This window comes from Pantherophis guttatus, chromosome 3 (genome assembly GCF_059756535.1).
Source record: "Pantherophis guttatus breed Tessera chromosome 3, ASM5975653v1, whole genome shotgun sequence".
Taxonomy (NCBI): Eukaryota; Metazoa; Chordata; class Lepidosauria; order Squamata; family Colubridae; genus Pantherophis; species Pantherophis guttatus.
This window is the reverse complement of record NC_142065.1, coordinates 101,543,636-101,561,908: the sequence shown is the minus strand read 5'-3', so window position 1 is coordinate 101,561,908 and position 18,273 is coordinate 101,543,636. Positions and strand designations below refer to the sequence as shown.

The 18,273-nt window shown below is 37.8% G+C and overlaps 2 protein-coding genes and 1 long non-coding RNA gene across 3 annotated transcripts; 1 reads left to right on the top strand and 2 right to left on the bottom strand.

The window, feature by feature from the left end:
* Positions 1–2,629: 2,629 nt before the first annotated feature.
* Positions 2,630–9,689, bottom strand: ARPC5 (actin related protein 2/3 complex subunit 5). Its single transcript, XM_034409637.3, has 4 exons — positions 9,458–9,689; positions 7,273–7,345; positions 5,323–5,499; positions 2,630–3,982 (listed from the first exon to the last, which is right to left on the bottom strand). Exons 1-4 carry the CDS (start codon positions 9,598–9,600, stop codon positions 3,920–3,922), a joined length of 456 nt encoding a protein of 151 aa, XP_034265528.1. The 5' UTR covers positions 9,601–9,689; the 3' UTR covers positions 2,630–3,919.
* Positions 9,690–10,096: 407 nt separating this feature from the next.
* LOC148114705 (uncharacterized) lies at positions 10,097–17,865 on the top strand. Its single transcript, XR_015733189.1, has 2 exons — positions 10,097–10,273; positions 16,269–17,865. It is a non-coding gene; the product is annotated as an uncharacterized LOC148114705 (long non-coding RNA).
* APOBEC4 (apolipoprotein B mRNA editing enzyme catalytic polypeptide like 4) lies at positions 13,048–14,276 on the bottom strand. Its single transcript, XM_034409636.3, has one exon. The coding sequence runs from the start codon at positions 14,253–14,255 to the stop codon at positions 13,152–13,154; it is 1,104 nt and encodes a 367-aa protein (XP_034265527.2). The 5' UTR covers positions 14,256–14,276; the 3' UTR covers positions 13,048–13,151.
* Positions 17,866–18,273: the final 408 nt, after the last annotated feature.

Sequence of the window (18,273 nt, the reverse complement as noted above, 5' to 3'; positions counted from 1 at the left end):
TGCAGCATGGTATCCATGGGAATCAATATTCTTCAGGATACTTGACTAATGCCTATCTGGCTCTGTGTTCTACTTCTGGTTGACAATTTGATTTAAACATTTTTAATGGGAATCTAGCATAGTGCAAAGCATTAGCATCCATCCTTATTTTTAGTTCCTAAAATACAACCGGATCCCACAAATGCCTTAAATGCATTATTAGAAAATAAAGAATAGTTAAGTGGTGCAGCCTAATACTTTCTTTTGATATTGTACCACAAGGGAATTCTCTGATAAAGTTCTGAAGTTTGCAGACAATATAACGATTTTAGGACTCATTTGAGACGCTGATGAATCTGCATATAGATGGGAGGTTAAACAAAAACTGGCCCTATAGTACATACATTATTTGCCTGTACATACATTATTTGTTTCCTAGTACAATTTGATAGCTTATTAGTAACCTTGACTATCACTAAGTGTTGTATCTTTTTATTCTTGATGAATGTATTTTATTCTCCTTATGTATACTGAGAGCGTATACACCAAAGACAAACTCCTTGTGTGTCCAATCACACTTGACCAATAAAGAATTAAATTCTATTCTACATAACAATCTGGAGCTGACCATACTTAAAACTGTTGAGGAGAGTGGATTTTAGGAGCCCTTCTATTTTACTGCCTCCTACTATATTCGACAGCACAGTAACAGAGTTTTTCCGTTGTATAATATCCCAGGACTTGAAATAGATGCTCAACATTAGAACCTTAATTAAAAAGAATGCATACAACAAAGAATGTTCTTCCTGCAGGAAGTTCAGACTGCCCCAGGATCTGTTTTACAGAGGAATTATTGAGTCTGTTATTTGTACTTCTATAACTGTTTGGTTAGGTACAGGTACAGACCCCAGCAGTTAAGATTGCGGAAACAATTGCAACCAGCCTGTCTTCCATAGACCTGTACATTGTTCGAGTCAGGAGAGCTGAGTAAATATCCACAGACCCCTCACATCTTGGACATAAACTGTTTTAACTCCTTCCCTCAGGACAGTGCTATAGGGCAGGGGTCTCCAACCTGGGCCACTTTAAGCCTGGCGGACTTCAACTCCCAGAATTCCCCAACCAGCAAAGCTGAAATCCGCCAGGCTTAAAGTAGCTCAGATTGGAGACCTCTGGGTCACCAACCTTTCGGATCTCAGGGACCACTAAATTCATAATTTTAAATGATGCAGACCACTAATATGATCTGCCTAATGACCGGCTGTGTGGGCATGGCAAGGTGGTCATGTGACTGGGTGGGCGTGGCCAACTCAATGTCACTCACGTCGAGGGGCACCTTGCCAGCCTCTACTTGCTACTCCTCGCCTGCCCGCCTGGGCTCTTTAGAGCCCCAACAGGAAGCAGTTGCTGGAGCTAAGCAGCCACCACGAGAAAGTTGGCAAAACAGCTGGCTCAATTCAAATTGGATATGACCGAGAAGGAGGCTTAGCAGAAGCACCTCACTGAGGACTACGAGCATAAGCTTTCCAAAGAGGGAAGACCTGCAGGAGTGCAAGGCCAGGTACTGGTGCCTGGAGGCTCAGCGTGCTGAGATGGTCAGCCAGTTTCAGGCCATGATGCAGTCCCACTGGAACAAGGTCCTCCAGCTCTTCGCCAGCAGCGACACTTCCCTCCAGCCTTCGTCCAAAGCCCCATACCAGGAGGCTGAAGCAGACCCCAAGTCGGAATTTCTGCCCCCCTCCGACCCACACAAAAAGACCCCAAAGGGGGAGACTCTCTGCAGCAGCATAAACATTCATTGTACGTATCCGGCCCAGGGGCCGTAGTTTGAGGACCCCTGATTTAGTGCAATATAAAAAATGCAAATAATTTTTCTGGAGACCACCAAAATTTTCTCATGGACCACCAGTGATCCACGGACCACCTGTTGGTGACCACTGCTATAGAGCATTGTATGCCAAAACTAGACACCAGGACAGTTTTTTCCCTTTATGCCATCACTCTCACTGTGGTATTGTTTATCTTTCTTGTCTTCTTTATTCCCGCTTTTATCGGATTATTCTGTTGCTTTGCATGTACACAGAATATTTTTGTACCAAATTCCTTGTGAGACTAATCACACTTGGCCAAATAAAGTATTCTATTCAATTCAATAATGTATCAATTACTCAGAAAAAGGAGAAAGATAAACCAGTAGTGAGACACCCCTTTAGGTGTACATGGACCGATATACATGTACTTTGTGACTGGCTGTGAGAAAACCACCTTTTGTGGTTAACACTTTGCAAGACCTTAATTGACTTTCCTTGAAAGTTCATTGAATAGAGCTTTGCAGCAATCTGTATTCAAGCAGCAATATCTGATCTCCAGGGTATGTGAGCAGGCACCAAGCATATGTGGGGAACATTTTAAAACACTGGCATTTTTTGACTCTGCAGCTCCTGCACAGTCTCTGGAAGGATGCATGTTAAGGTGTCTCTTATAAGTGCCAGATACTGGCAACACACACTGAATCATATTTTGCTCTCTGAATCTGGATTACTGCACGTTCCTATCACTTATTAGTCTTTCATGATTCTTATTGTTCTCTTTTCATTACTCTTTCTCTAAGTATACATTAGTAACAGGCAAGAAAACCACACTTTGAAAATTAATATTTAACAGTGACCATTTTATTATTTTTCATTTTACAAAAAAAGCAAGATATAAAAATGAGCAAAATCTTCCTAATTCCATTAAATGTAAATGGAATATATTAGCGATCTTTGCTCCAAAGTCACATTCAAGCTGCTTTCATTCTGGAATGCTCTACATCTTTTAGGAAACTCATGCCTTACTGTGTTATAGGTGATTTTTTTTTTCTCCCTGATCGACATCATCTTATTTAATACAACTTGGAATATGACCATAATAAGAGCAAAATTCAAGATCCTCTAGGTCACAGTACCTGAATACTGATCAAGGAATGTCTGCATTTTCAGATAAAACTATACATTAAATTGCTAGGGGGACAATATCAACTTAGCATCCCTGTGTGACATTTCTCTCATTGCTCCAGTATAACGTATAGAATCTGTGGTCCCACATTCTGGTATCATGAGTAATTTTTATGTTAATTGCACATTTTATGAGTTATGTACACAGGAAAACAGTTATCAAAGAGTGGTGCAAGAGGTAACTGGAAGTTAGAAATTAAGGGAAAATGTCATCCCAAAGAAAAGTTCTTTGGCAGCAGCCCCAGTCAAATGCAGTGTGTAGTTTTGCACTAATCCTTCTTTACACATATTACATTATCAAGAGGCAACTGTTAAACTGAATTCCCTCAAATGATCTCTGTTCCTTTCCTTAAATAATTCATTGCAACAGCAAGCGATTGTAATGAATTCATTACAAATGGTTGCATTCAATTGTTATAAAAACATTTACACAACAATGCACAAACCTTTCCATAGACCTTTGCTAGGTGGCATAACTTTTACCGTTTGATTAAAAAAAAAAAAAAAAGCAAGGTCCTGCTTTCCCCCCCCCCAATTTTAAAAAGCGATCCCACCTGCGACAGATTACATGGAATGCTGCCTGACTAGCTAAGGAATTTAAAATATTGATGTCAATCCCCGCTCAGAAAATCTATCTGAAGAGGGAAAGGCAGTGTCTTGTCATGATTTTCTGAAAATGTAGCTCCAATGCAAAAATTTGCATTTGTTATTAAAATCTTCTGTAGGTATCTTCTTAAAAACAAATTTTCATTTTTTTTTTTTTTACATTTATCCAACATTTCACAAAAAGTTTGATATGTCTATTAAGCCACAGATTATGAAAAAGCAAAAAGGCAAGCCAAGAGAGACAGATGCTACCCACAGGGCAGTGATGGCAATTGGTTTTTTTGGTCTTGTACCCAGCATTTCCCACACCCATGGCAGAAGGGGATTTTTCGCTGGACTTAAACTGTTTTCCTGGCAGTTAAGACGCGGACAATGGAACCTACACCTCCAGCAGCGAGAGCCTGCAAAACAGAAGAACAATCATACACACAGAGTAAATTTAATTATGGATGTTTATGAAATTTTTAATACAAAGAGGTTTAGAAAATTAGAAATACCAGCATTCCACACAAGAAACCTAGTATCATGGGGGTGGGGAAGAGAGATGGCTACACAAACAGCTTTACAATACAAATCACTGGCAGAATCGTGTCTGCTTTGTTTATATTTGCAGCTAAATCTCTTGCTGTAATGTACACTTAGTTCACTGTATAAATTGCTAATTGGACATATGCCAGCAATATTTAAAGAGCACAGAACATGCTCAATGGCATAATCGAAAAGTTTCTTCTACTTTCTTTAGATAGCAGTTCCTGTCACTTTTATTCAAATCATTCTTAATGTCGTACCAATGAATATGAAACTTTTTAACAACTGGGGGAAGCATTTCCATTCTCCTTGAATTCCCCCTCTCCTTCATTTTCTAAAAGCTGAAAATTAATTATCTGTAATAAATGTACATTATTTTACATTTCTTTTCATTGGTAATCTAGGACTGTTCTTGATTGGACATTATTTTCCAGCCTATGTATAATTTTATTTTTTACAGCTCTCCAACTCTTACATATATTTTCTTTTTGAAGTTCTGGGCACCGGTCTTTTTAGTTCTTTTATGTGACTTTTCCAGCTGTTTCCTATGTGAGGTTGGAAATGAGGTTTTCATCTCTTTGTTGGTTGTTTTTTTCTAAGTCCTCACATTATAAGACATTGTCATGTCTTAGTTCTGTTACTTCAGATTTCCCTAAAGCGTGTGTGTGTGTGTATGCCAGTGGTGAAATCCCAATTTTTTTACTACCGGTTCTGTGGGCATGGCTTAATGGGCATGGCAGGGGAAGGATAGTGCAAAATCTCCATTCCCACCCCACTTCAGGGGGAAGGATATTGCAAAATCTCCATTCCCACCCCACTCTGGGGCCGGCCAGAGGTGGTATTTTCTGGTTCTCCAAACCACTCAAAATTTCCACTACCGGTTCTCCAGAACCTGTCAGAACCTGCTAGATTTCACCCCTGGTGTGTGTATGTGCGCGCGCACACACACACACACACTTTAGGGAAATCTGAAGTAACAGAACTATGATATGACAATGTCTTATAATGTGAGGACTTAGAAACAAAACAGCAAACAATGAGTGAAAACCTCATTTCCAATCTCACATATTCAAATTCCGTTTATCCAATGTTGAGTAGAAGTCTTTCTGAATATGAAGAAGCTGAAAATGTATACTACACTTACCAACTCAAGAAAGTAATTTAGGGAGCTCATTAATAAGAATAAAGAAATCTGTCATCTGTGTTAACGTACCTTTTCATGCCACTGCAGCAAGACAGCGCTGCTGTTGTCAGAGGGACTCTCAAAACCTTTGTAGATATATTTCATTAATAGATCAACTCCATTTTTATCCAAAGATTGCACAGCTTTTTCAATATCATTGGCTTTGAAAGAGATGAGCACTTTCAGGACAATGCTCTCTGCACGATCCTGGAGACAGAAAGAAAGAGTCATACAGAAGACACCAAAAGCTAAAACTGACTGTCTGGAGATGTAGATTACAAACCAGTACACATTTATTTGAAATTAAGATACACTGAGCTCAAATACAGGAATGCATTAAGATATACTATTAATGTTTATCCTAAAATGTCAAATATATTCAATAAGCAGCAAGCAAAAAATATGGCTTATTGATGCAGAAATAACTAATATTTAGGAATCATTCAAGAACATATATTGCTAGACTTCTGATTATGACTTGTGGATGGCAGAAAAAGAAATAAAGGCATCCCATGGTATATTGAACAACAACCCAAATTAGACCATTCAATAATCTAATATTAAAAAATAAGATTAATATTCTCTTTCTTTCAAGCAACACTTCTTTGTACTAGGTATTACTTTTGTGTTAGATATCATTATTTGATTGTATGTACTAATTTCATTTTTAGTGCCGTTCTGGCCGAATATGTCCTTGAATCAGTCATTTGCTCTGATTTAGGAGTATGACTTATAAGTCTCACTGAAATCAACAATGCAGACTTTCACGAAGTACATATAGGATTGCAGTATGAAATCTCATGTTCGTAGATTGCATATAGGCCAGAAAGGTCCTTCCTTCTTTAAGATGGGCCTTGCAGCAAGAATTGGAAAGCAGTTATTCCCTACTTCTTGAGAAGAAAAGGCAATGAACAGTGCAATAACATTTATATTTCCAATGGAAATATATGGAAGCATATATTTATCATGCAATACCTTCACTGCACTTAGCTATGGCACTTATATTTTTAATGTGCTATTATTATACATTATTTATAATGCTAAAAACGTTCACATCCCCACTGAAAGTATTGTCAGCAACATCACCCTTTCTTGTGTAATTCTAGGAAAATGACACATTCAATTCAAAATTCATATTACTGTCATTTATATCAGCAAGATTACGATCCTTCCATATATAGTATCAACTCAGAAAGCTGAAAGTTATTTTTAAATGAAGCAAAACAAGCTTAGATTAACTTAAAGAATACAGAATTTAAAGCTGTTTAAATTTATTTTATTTAAATATGCTTAAATTTAATAAAGATATTTAAAGATTAAAAATACAGACCCTCAACACACAATTAAGAAACAGACAAACGAGAAATGATATCTGTTCTCTGCTCATGCTAAAATATTTTTTTAAATGGTCATGTTACATTAAGTCAGATTCAAGTAAGATTACTTAATACAGGTGGTCCACTTACTATCATTTTTAGCAACCATTTAAAGTTACAACAGTGCCAAAAAAAGTGACTTACAACTGCGACAGCATCCTACAGTCACGTAACTGTGATCTGCGTATTCAGCAACCATTGTGAATTTACAAAAGTTGCAAGCATCCCATGATCGCCATTCCCAACCTTCCCAGCCAGCTTCTAACAAGCAAAGTCAATGGGGAAGCCGGAAAGGAAGATTGCAACCTCAAGATGCTGTTGCAAGATGTCTCATTAATGTAAAAGGCCATATAATCGGCTGTGGTCATGTGATGCTTCACTTAATAATCATACTGTTTAACAACTAATTTTCTAGTTCCTATTGTGCTTTTAAATCAAGGGTTTAATTAAATCTGCTTGTTATTCTGTTTCTTCTTAAAATTAAGGCTACAAAACCACAAGTAAACCATGTTTACTTTAGATGCTTTATGGAAAATATTCTGAACTGCAGAATTGGTTTACCAATGGCTATTTTTGTAGTTTAAAAAATATCCAGTTACCATACCTTTACAGCTTGACTCTTTGTGTTAATTGGAGGATTCTTCAGAGCTGCCTGTAGGGCTGCCATCATGTTTCCTGTGAAGAGCAGTTAAGGCAAACTTGCCAGTTTTTAGAATCAATGTTATTACTAATAATGTATCACATTTCAAGTATTAGAAGTGCTTCAGACATATTAACTGGAATTTTTGTAAAAGCCATGTAAGGTGAGTGATTACAAGAGTTTTCTAGAAAATGTAAATCCTGTTCCAATTCTTGCACAAATTATATTAATTTCCTAAAAAAATATTATCATTTCACACTAAAGTCAAGCCAATATTACTTGTCAGCAATCATGAATTGCATTTTCCTTTATTGGAAAGACAGAAGATAAATATAACAAATTATCTTATATTTATTATTAAAAACCTCAAGAAACAAGAATTTGTTATAGAAAAGCAGCTTGCCAAATGCTTTTTTGTGAATTTGTGGCTTTCGGTTCAAATCTCAAGTTGATATATTTTGAAAAATGCCCCACTGTCCATTCTAAAAGTAGCATTAATTTACCATCATATCTTTAGGCAAGTATCTCTGAACAATTAAACAATCAACAGTATATTACTGAGATGTCAAAACAAATGTTGGCAGCTTATCAGTTTTCAACTGAAAATCCACAGTGCAACAAGATCCATAGATCTGAACCAGCAAAATACCACTGAACTGCAACTCAGCTATTAAACCATGAAACAACAGGAATACATTTTTCCAATACCTTTTGTTGCCTAGACTTACAAAACCATGTAATATGTACAAAGATAAGAATAGTTATTAGTATGATTAAAAACTAAACTTAATAAGCAAAGAAAATAACTGTGAACAAGAGATACAAAATATAAGAACCATACTTTTCAAATAACATATCAATGGGTTCTATTCCTATAACTTCTCTTATAGAATTAAGCAGCACTGTAAATGTAACTGTTTCTATAAAAAGAAAACCCCTGCAGAAGCCATATACTTCCTTTTCTGAGAAGAGGAAATGGGGAGACTATAATCAGGACTCCTCTCAATTTCATTACCTTGAAATCTATTAAATGTGTGCAAAAGTAAACTCCAAGAAAAATCCAAATGTAATAATTTGAAATCAGATTTGAAAATTCATGTCATATTAAGCAATTATTTTTTTCTCAAGCAGTAGGGAAGCTTATTAGAAAATGAAAAGCAAAATTTCACACAAATATTTAGACAAACATCTACATTATTTAAAAATGGCAATACTTCCAAATAACAGCATGATTTTTCATTTTAAGAAGTCAAGAATCAGGAATTACTTTACTTCAGTATTTCTTGGTGGGATATTAGAAACAACCCACATCTAATTTGAATTACTGCAACCTTATTTACACTAAACCTGTAGTTAAAATTGGACGCTGTAGTAGCATAAAACACAGTAACAGCTTTTTTGACTTTATAACCATAGCTTTCTTTCTTCTTTGAAAAACCTATGATGATGAACCAAAACATTTACAGGCGACTGAAGTTGGGTTAAATAACGAATTGCTCTAACCCAGACGCAGCATCTCCAGAGCAATAACAGGCAGAGTATCCAAAAGATTTTGCAATTCCCAAGCTACTAACGCGTATGCACCAAGACATATTCCTTGTGTGTCCAATCACACTTGGCCAATAAAAAATTCGATTCTATTTTATTCTAATCCCAAGTAAAAATAGCGTACTGTTTAAGTACCCTCTAAATTAAAAGCTCCAAGCAGCGATCCTTGCTCTGCTAATTCATAGGCCCCGTTCACATTGCAATTTAGATGGGGCGAGGCAAGGAGTGAACGAACTTTTCAAGTCCGTTTTGAGAGTTTGGACTTCAGGAGCAAAATCGAAATTAATTGAATAAGGAACTCTTTAGAAAAAACAACCCAACAATCATAGTGACACTATTGGGACGACCTCAATCAGGCTGCAAAAATCCGGACGGTCCCTGGAGCGCAGCGAAGACCCATTTCTGCGCTTCTTTGCTGCTCTCCAGAGATCGTGCACATGGGTCGGTAGATGTGGTCGCCGTAACCCAGGACGCTACTGCCCGTGCTGAGAGCGGGGGGGGGGGGGAATCTGCACTCGCAGTCCGTGATCGCCCTCCTGCTCCTTCGGACCCCACCGAGAATGACGTGCCCCGCCTGCCCGCCCAGGCAGCAGAAGGATATTGCCTTAGGCACGAGTCCACCTCGCCCTCGTCCGGCCCCACCTGCCCATCCCCGCCGTCCTCCTCATCCACGAACTTGTTCTCGTCGTACTCGTCCACATCGACGCGGCGGAAGCGCGCGGAGGAGACCGTGTGCTTCGCCATCGCCGCCTCCACCTCCGTCCGGCAAAGAAGCGGCACCAGCACCCTCCCAACCCAAAGCGGAAGAAGGAAGTAGCGGAACCGCGGACGCCGGTAACGCGCATGCGCAACGCCCGCCTGGGCCATTCTCGCCTTGTACGGCAAGCGGAGAACGCAACTTAAAGAGGGTTGGCTGGTTTGTTTTTTTTTTGGCCGCCTTATTGGTTACTCCATTTTTTGCTTCGTTTACTATTTTTTTTTTAATTTTTCCCTTGTTAGGGTAGCAGTTGCGCACGCGCAGTACCGCTTTGGGTTATGGGTGAACAGTACTGGGCGCGCCTTGAGAGCCATTTCAACCCCACCCTGATAGGGTCCCCGTGGCTCATGCGCAGAACTCTTGGGCGAAGTCGTGGGCGCGCGTGTCTTCGTACAGTGGCGCGATGGGGGGGGGGGGGAAGGTCGTTCGGTTTCCATAGAAACTGGGTCCGAGGGTGGGGAACGGTTCAGGTCCGCCGTGGTTAAATGAAATAGAATTGTAGCTGAGCGATGTTCCTGTCGGTGAACAGGAACAACGTCAACATTTTTGACATTGAAGAAATGTCAAAAAAAAGAGAAAAACCTTCCCGTCCCTCACTTCTGACGAAATTTGAAGTGAGTGGTCCAGCTACAGGGCCTGCTATAAAGAGAGACTTTTTAGGTAGTTAGATATCGCTCTTCAATGCAAACCTCAGATTATAATTACTGGAATATCCCCCCCCCAAAAAAAATATTCGTAAAGAACTACAGCTCTTCATATTGTTAGGGTTCACATGCTGCCTATGTTAGTTACAGTTCAATGAAAGATGGTGAAAATCTAATTTTATTATAAGGACAACAGAAAGCTGCCACAATTGTAATAGGAAAACAGCCTCCTTGAGTGATGGAAGTTCACAGCATGTCTTATTTCTTTTGCAACAGCATCCTTTCATGTTGTACATCCTATGGGGGGAAGAAGTTACCTTATAATCCACCCACCCCATTATTTGTCAAATGTATACAGCTGCCTCTCACAGATGGGTAATTATCAATACTGGTTACAAAAATTAAAATATTAACATTTTAAAAAAAGCTGTTATACTGTCATACAAATGAAAAACAAATACTACAGTCCTCAGTTTACATCATTTGTTTAGCAGCCGTTTGAAGTTATAATGGCACTGAAAAAAGTGACTTGCAACTAGTCCTTACACTTCTAATCGTTAGGACATCCCAATTGTCACATGTTCAGAATTCAGGCACTTGGCAACCAACATATATTTACAATGGCTGCAGCATCCCAGGATTATGGGTTTGCCATTTGCGACCTTCCTAGCTGCCTTCCGAGAAGCAAAGTCAATGGCATAAGTCAGATTCGCTTAACAACTGCATTATTCATTTAACAACTGCAGTGTGATTAGCTTAACCTTGGAAAAAAGTTCACAAAATAGGGCATGACTCAACTGCTTTCTTAGCAATGGGAATTCTGGTACCAATTATGTTTGTATGTCGAGGACTACCTGTATTCTGGGAACTGGGGACTCTTCCTTCAGTAAAGCCTGGGCTGTATCTGAGGGAAGCAGCAGATCTTTGCTCGCCACAAAAGTTTTCCTTGGCATAGATGAACTTCTTGGCCACATATTTTCTAAACATCTAGTGACCTGTATCCTAGGAAGCTGGGGAACAAGCCAGTTTTTCCACAACAGTCTTCAATAAAATCATTGAAGTCATCCAAACTCTGCAGGAGGTAATTCACCAATGTTCAGTGTGGGGAAAATCCTAAAGAAATACTGTTGAATCTCTTAAGCAATAATAATAGGCGTTTTCATATATTTTTCATGGTTGGCCATCTTAGTTCAATGGCAGAGGGTCATGATGAAATGTTTCCACACTACATTTTGTTATTGCTATTAAAAATGTACATATGTATGTCTTTTTCATCAAATCATTCTGGTTTTAATCTGCCATTTAAAAAAGAATAGCAAAAATACATAGTGATTTAAGGCGATAACAAATGAATTAAATTTAATTGAACATATAAATAAATTGGGGATGTGGGATTTTGTATGATTTAAGAGCAGAGACATTCCCTCTATTTAAATTACTGGTTCATCTCTTCCTAAATTAAGATAATGTGACTGATTCAGCAAATTAAAAATATTGTAACATCTTAAAAAGATAATTTTCCTCCAACTGTTTGTTAAGAGTAGAGGTTTTTATGTACTGAATTAAACTAAACCAAACATAAATTGGCCTATTTTCTAAAGTTCAATGCATTTATAAAAAGACACTAAGACGAGCATGATTGCTAGCTTCACTGAGATTTTATTTAATCCATTTCTCAGTTGCCTTTCATTATGATCAAGATTAGTTCACAGCACAACAATGGAACAGTCTACAAGAGCAAAGAATAATTTATAAAAAATACTTTAAAAGAAAAGAGGTTAAGCTATCATGCTTTAATTCATCTGGTTTGTGGCTCAGTCTCATGGAACTTCATGGGCTTTTCTGCTGCTTGCAGAACAGCCATCTCTTGTTGCCAAAATTTGTTTCACCTAGGACCTTCCTCTCATTTTGTTTATTTCTGATCTAGAATGTTTGTATGGATTTCAGTTTTAGAGGAACTTTCACAAGCTATTTTATATGTTAACACTGATTAACAGAAGCTAGAAAGCCATTTTACTGTAACATTCTTTATCACCCAAAATGCATTTTGAAAAATAATTACACGAGTTTATGTAGGAATATGCCATGCACAATGTTTTTTTCCACAAAGATGTTCAGTTTTGAATTGTTTATTTATTGCAGTCCATGACCAGAAAACAAAAAACAATAGAAAAAATTATTACCCAGTTCATAATCAATTATAGCAGTACCACAAAGATGGCAAATTTACAACACACATAAAAAAAAACCACTTGAGCCATACTATTTTTTCTTGTCTTAGCTCCTTTTTTTGAGAGTTGCCCTCACCTCAGCTATGTTTTTGTCCTAATTCTGACCATTTTATTTTAATGCATCCATCAACGTAACATCAAATGGTATCTTTGGCCTGAAAGAAATTTTCTATTGAAATTGAAAACAGAAGGTTACTGTCTAAGCGGTGACAGCCGCCTGAACCAAAAGTAAAGATTTTTCCATGCAGAATTCTCATAGGCAAACTTAATTGAAAGTAAGAATGTTACAAGATTGAACCATATTAACTCTTCTTTTTAGAATAAAAATAAATATTTATACATTAGGAACTTCTGATTCATTTTTTCATAGCTTCGTTGTGGTATGGCAAAGTTGATTTCTCAGATTTGGGAGGGGGGACAAGGGATCTATACTCTGATTTTAGGTAAATAGTCACTTAAAAATTCTTATCAGTTTGAGAAACAATCCTCATAGTTGCCCGTTGCTTTGCTGCTGTTACTGTAAATGAATCTGGTGGAAAAACCAAAGCTTGCTTTGCCATCTTCTCTTCAGCTGCTGGCAGTTGATACTCCGTGTCTTTTTTCCAATATACAAATTACATATGGGGGAAAATGTTCTTCTCCATACTCAACTCACTGCTGTATCTATTCCTTCCTATGAATTGCCCAGTCTTTCACTCCCAATTTTTTCTTTCTATAGCCTTCAAGCTCTGCAAATTTGTTGTTTGAAAGTTGTTCAGTAATGATTTCTCCCCTGTGAAGAGATCTTTCCTTTGGTATTACCGGTAATTTGCTTAATGACTCATTTAGCATGTTTACATGTCTGACAATGTTTCTAGGTTTCTTGTATAAAGGTGGCAAAGTATTAATAGGAGGTGTGAAATGAAATGGTGGCATTCCCATTGGAGGCAATCTGCTACTTGTCACTTCTGCTGGGTAGTTTGAAGTGGATAAGTAATAGTTTTGCAAACTTGGTGCAGCACTTGAAGTTCCATAAATTGGCTGAGACAAGGTGTTAACAAAAGGCAATTTCATTCCTGTTATACTGCGAATTTGTGTTGCGTTTTTTTTATCAGCCAGGGTTCTTATAGGCAAAATGGGGTGGTAGAATCTTGCTTGTGGCATAGAACTCACAAAATTAGAGAGTAGGGAATGCCAAAGTCCACCACAGAGGGGATTCAGTGTCACCTGAGGCCACATGCTAGCAAGGCTCTGCAAGGCTTCACAATTCCAGGTAGACACGGGGAAATCCTCCTCTGTGTGATACAGCTGTGAGAAATAAATGCAGAGTGTGATGTCTTGATGCTTCATTAAAAAACTATAAATTTTGCTTATGCACCCATGCTCTGCCTCATTACAAGGAGAATAATTTGAATAAAGAATTATATATGCAATGTTCTCCCAATTGTGTACAACTGAGTCTAGATAACCATCCATTTCAAATAGCATTGATTCGGGATGGATGTTGTATTCTTCACAGTTTGTAACTTGGCCCTTTTGAATTAATTTACCTGATACATGTCTCAACTCATAAAAGAGAAGGTGTTTATTTTGGTAATCTGTTGGCCCATATGGGAATCCAAAAGCCTTTTGAAATTCTGTGTAGGGAACTCGTGCTGCTTCCCCTGTTTGTATATGATAAGGACATTTAGTACAGTTTTGGCTCATTGTTAGCCAGTAATATGGTTTCACTATTGTACCTCTTTGTGCTAGGTGTTCTTGGCAAAATGGTATTGTTTCTAGGTCCATTACGTGTGAGAACCTTGAAAGCTGATAGTCCTGAAATACAGAAAAGAAATCTCTGAGTAGTTATTTCCCTGTTTTAGAAGTTTTGAAATTAAAATCACATCTGCATTACAAATCCAACCCAAACAAATATTGAACTCTATATGAGAAGAAATTAAGAACAGTTTCTGTTTTTATATTAATGAAGGGGTTGTTAGAGAACCCTAGACTCTTTATGTAATTGACCATTTCCATGGAAGCTAAGAAATATAAATTACTATATTTTGTATTTTAACATATATCCTGGAGCTGCAAAGCATTTCACATTTGTTTACAAAACATTGTGACAAAAGCATAGCAGCCACTTGCAAGTCTTTAAATCAGCTGTGTACTTGTGCAGCATAGTACACCTGTCCAAATATATCTATCCCAATAAAACTCCAAAAACATCATGTTTAATTTTATCAGCCTATCCCGGCTATAATGTTATTCTTTAAAATGGTTAGATTTTGTGAGACTGTTATGTCAATAGAAAAGGAAGGATTTTTTCCCAATCTTTTCACCAGCTGTGGCCTTTAAGAAGCATTTATATTCTTTGTAGTGTAGTAGAGTGTGTGGGTGTTTCTGCTCCCTCCTTGTGTTGCACCTTTGGATATACATGCAAACTGGAAAGCACAGGATGGATTACATATTGTGGAGTCCTTGGTGCTCTCTGAGCTTGTTTTTTTGCAGATATTTCATTACCAACTAGGTTAAATCATCACTGCTAGTCTTGAGTGTGGGGTTTTCTCCCTGTTTATATACAGCAGATTGCCCTAGCAGTATTGTTAGGGATGTAATTTTTCTTTCTGGTGGTTCCTTGATTATGATATTGGTTCCTGCTTGATAGTTTGTCTGGTGTTAATCCCTGCTTATCTGGATATTGGTTGCTGGAGAGAATGTGTTCAAGTCTTGTTTCCTTCTTAGTTTTTTAGCTTAGTCTTTTTGAATAGTGTGTAAATGTGGTTTATTTCTATATGACTATTGGTGGCTGACAAACTATTCTGGAATCTTCCAGGAATTCCCTAGCATTTTTGTATTTAGTTTGGTCTAGAACACCCACAGTTTCCAAGCTGAAACTATAATTTGTCCTTGTGTTGTGAGATTAAGAATGTTTTAAATCATGTTTTATGACTGCTATTTGGTGGTCATGGATGCGTTCTACTAGTCTTCTGCCTGCCTATCATGCATGGTAGCTTAATGTTATAGTCTTTATATTGTATAGTATAAGCAACTGGGTCTTTTAGCTTATTTAAGATGTTTTGGAGGGATTTATTTGATTTGCTATGGTGATACTATGTAATAATGGTATGTAGGAAAGATCCTGGGACATAGGGCAAAGAGCTAGGGAACAATCAGATAGAGAGAACATAGCCCACAGCTAGATAGTGGATGGGGCAAGATCTCAAAAGGGACAGTCCCTAGTTTCTTGAACTGTAAAGGAGATGGCGAGAGATTTTGGATTTACAAGATTTTGTTAATGTAGGTTTACAATAGAATTAGCTTATCTAGTCAGATTTCCTGTCTGGTCAATTTACTAAGGCTGACATGCTGTATGGTTGTAATACATTGTTGTCAGCATAGCACTAACAAGTCTCCAGATAATAGGTTAAGATTTCCATCTCCACCTTAACCCACAGAAGATATATAAAACAGTGTATCATCAGAAATGTATCAGTGTATCATCTCCCATTTATTGATGAGTATATTACAGTGGAGGCTCTTTAATGCCTTTGATCCTGTTCCTATTCCTTGATACAGAAGAGATGTTGCTAACTATTTGCATTAGAAGCTGGGGGAATTCCAAAACCAGCAACAATGTCCAGGAGCTCAAGAATAGATCCTGCTAGGCAGCAGTGTGGTCAGCACATAAGCAAGATCCAAAGCTTGCCCCTGGTGCCCAACTTCTCACACACAGGCATTCACAGTCTATCACTCCAGGAATAGAGATCATAGTTATAGGTAATTTTTCTCATACAACTATTTCTATATCCCCAGAATCAAGGCTGTTGAAGAATCCAAATCTCCTGGATCCAGAATTGAGACATCTTGTCTAGAAGAGGAATCCAACATCAAATTTTTGGTTGCCTTTTTCCTATCACTGCTAGACCTACATTTTCTGCAAGATACATTTATTGAAACTGCCTAAATTTGGCGCGGTGTGTGGTGTGGTGTGGGGGATGGTGATTTCCTCATCTAGATCACCCCCCATCTCCTTTTTACTACAGTAATTACAGAAGCACTTTCAACCTAAATAAATTTGCTGAAAACAAACACAAGACATTTTGGTACCAATTAAGAAATACAATCTTTATCAAAAAGACATTTTATAATTTTTTGAGATATTTTGCCATTTAGATATTCTCTGAAGAATAAGAAAGAAAGGAACTCTACTTTCAGTGCCCAAAATTTTACTTTTTGTTTTGTTTTCAACCCATTAAGGGTTTGGGATAGCATGCTGCTCTTTTATATATGATGCTGCTTCTGGAATTACTTATGCTATTTTCTCAGCAACATTTCTGGCTCCATTAAGACATCCCCGGGCTTCCTTATTCTCTCAAATATACAGTATATTTATTAGAGTATGATGATGGGAAAGGAACTGTGACCTCTCTGCCCCACCTAGACTTCTGTAGTAACTCACTATGTAATATATCCCACCACTTGACTGTAACATCAATTTCTTGATAAGTTACATTTGTATGTTTTTCATTTGGTGGAAAAATATTGGAAATTTACAACTTTTCCTCCATGGACAGTTAAATTGAGCAGATAAAAGCTGGCAAAAAAATTAAGTAGCCCCTTCTTCCACCTCTGAATCCAATTAAATGGGAAATTACCTTCCCCCCACATACATTATTGTAACTATTTGAAAGATTTTTTAACCCTGAACTCACTTGTATTCTTAAAGAGTACAGAATGACAAAATGTATATAATAAAATCAAAGCTTCCGAGAAATAAGATATGCTTTGTTGTTCAGAAACTAAGGAGAGCCAATTATATATGTAATATTGAGCTTTACTTACCGTCAAAATTTCTTGAGGCCAGAATAACAGTAACAGTTAATCTCAGCCACAGCCTTACTTGAATTACTGAATCCTATTTTCAGTGTCCTGAGAAAGAGAGAGAATACCTTTCTAACTACTTATTTCAGAAGACCTTAACTTGTTTTTAATAAATTTTCTTATAGCTTGACAACTTACATGTGCAGTGAATACATGTGTTGTATTGACAATTTCAAGTGCTAGGTTACCTAGATAGAAACAGAAGGGTTGTTCTTGTTTTTTGCTTGAAAGACTTGCTAGATCAGTTCCTGTGCCTGTTAGAAATTTGATCACTGTTGCCAAATGTATTCAGTAACATCAGTTTACATGAAGAATCACAACTTGGTGGAACAGGGCATGCATCGAATCATACTGTGTATGTGGATCTTATGGAACCCCATAGTTTATCGAGTGGCTGAAAGAGTTGAGGAGACATAAGAGACGCCTAGAGCGGTGATGGAGGAAGACAGAGCAAGACTGACACCCAGTACTACCTTATGCCAATACCTGTATTAGGCTTAGCTTGTGGTAATAAAGTGGTGAAATAAAATTACTTTGCCTTATTATATTGCAGGTAGTTACCCAACAGGTCTTTTTGGGGTAACCTTTTCCATCCTAGTTAAGAAGGAGCAAGGATGCCCTTGCAGGATTGCTGTGAGAAATATTCTTGGCATCTGTCAGATGAAGCTGCTCAACTTTGCTTGGACATGGATTCTGGCTGGGGAGAGATGATGGATACACATCTGAACCTTGTTAATCTGGGAGGAGTTTGAGCCAGTTGCTCTTGAAAAAGTGGTCCTTGAGGCTGTGAACTTGTTCAGAACTTTGTTCTGGATCGATGACCCTCTTGGCTAGTTGGGAGTTGGTTGGGTTCAAGCTGTGAGTAATGCCTCTTCGCGGAAAGGGTTGGTACTAACTGCCCTGAAGGAAACTTTGGTGTGTCCCACCCCCTCCTTCT

Bases quoted from the DNA above. Each gene is read 5' to 3' on its own strand.
- APOBEC4 (XM_034409636.3), bottom strand. From the start codon at position 14,255: ATGGACCTAGAAACAATACCATTTTGCCAAGAACACCTAGCACAAAGA.
- ARPC5 (XM_034409637.3), bottom strand. From the start codon at position 9,600: ATGGCGAAGCACACGGTCTCCTCCGCGCGCTTCCGCCGCGTCGATGTG. The intron at 5,500-7,272 runs GTATGGTAACTG...TTCTGTCTCCAG, and splicing joins CAAAGAGTCAAGCTGTAAAG to GATCGTGCAGAGAGCATTGT. The intron at 3,983-5,322 runs GTACGTTAACAC...TCTGTTTTGCAG, and splicing joins TGCTGCAGTGGCATGAAAAG to GCTCTCGCTGCTGGAGGTGT.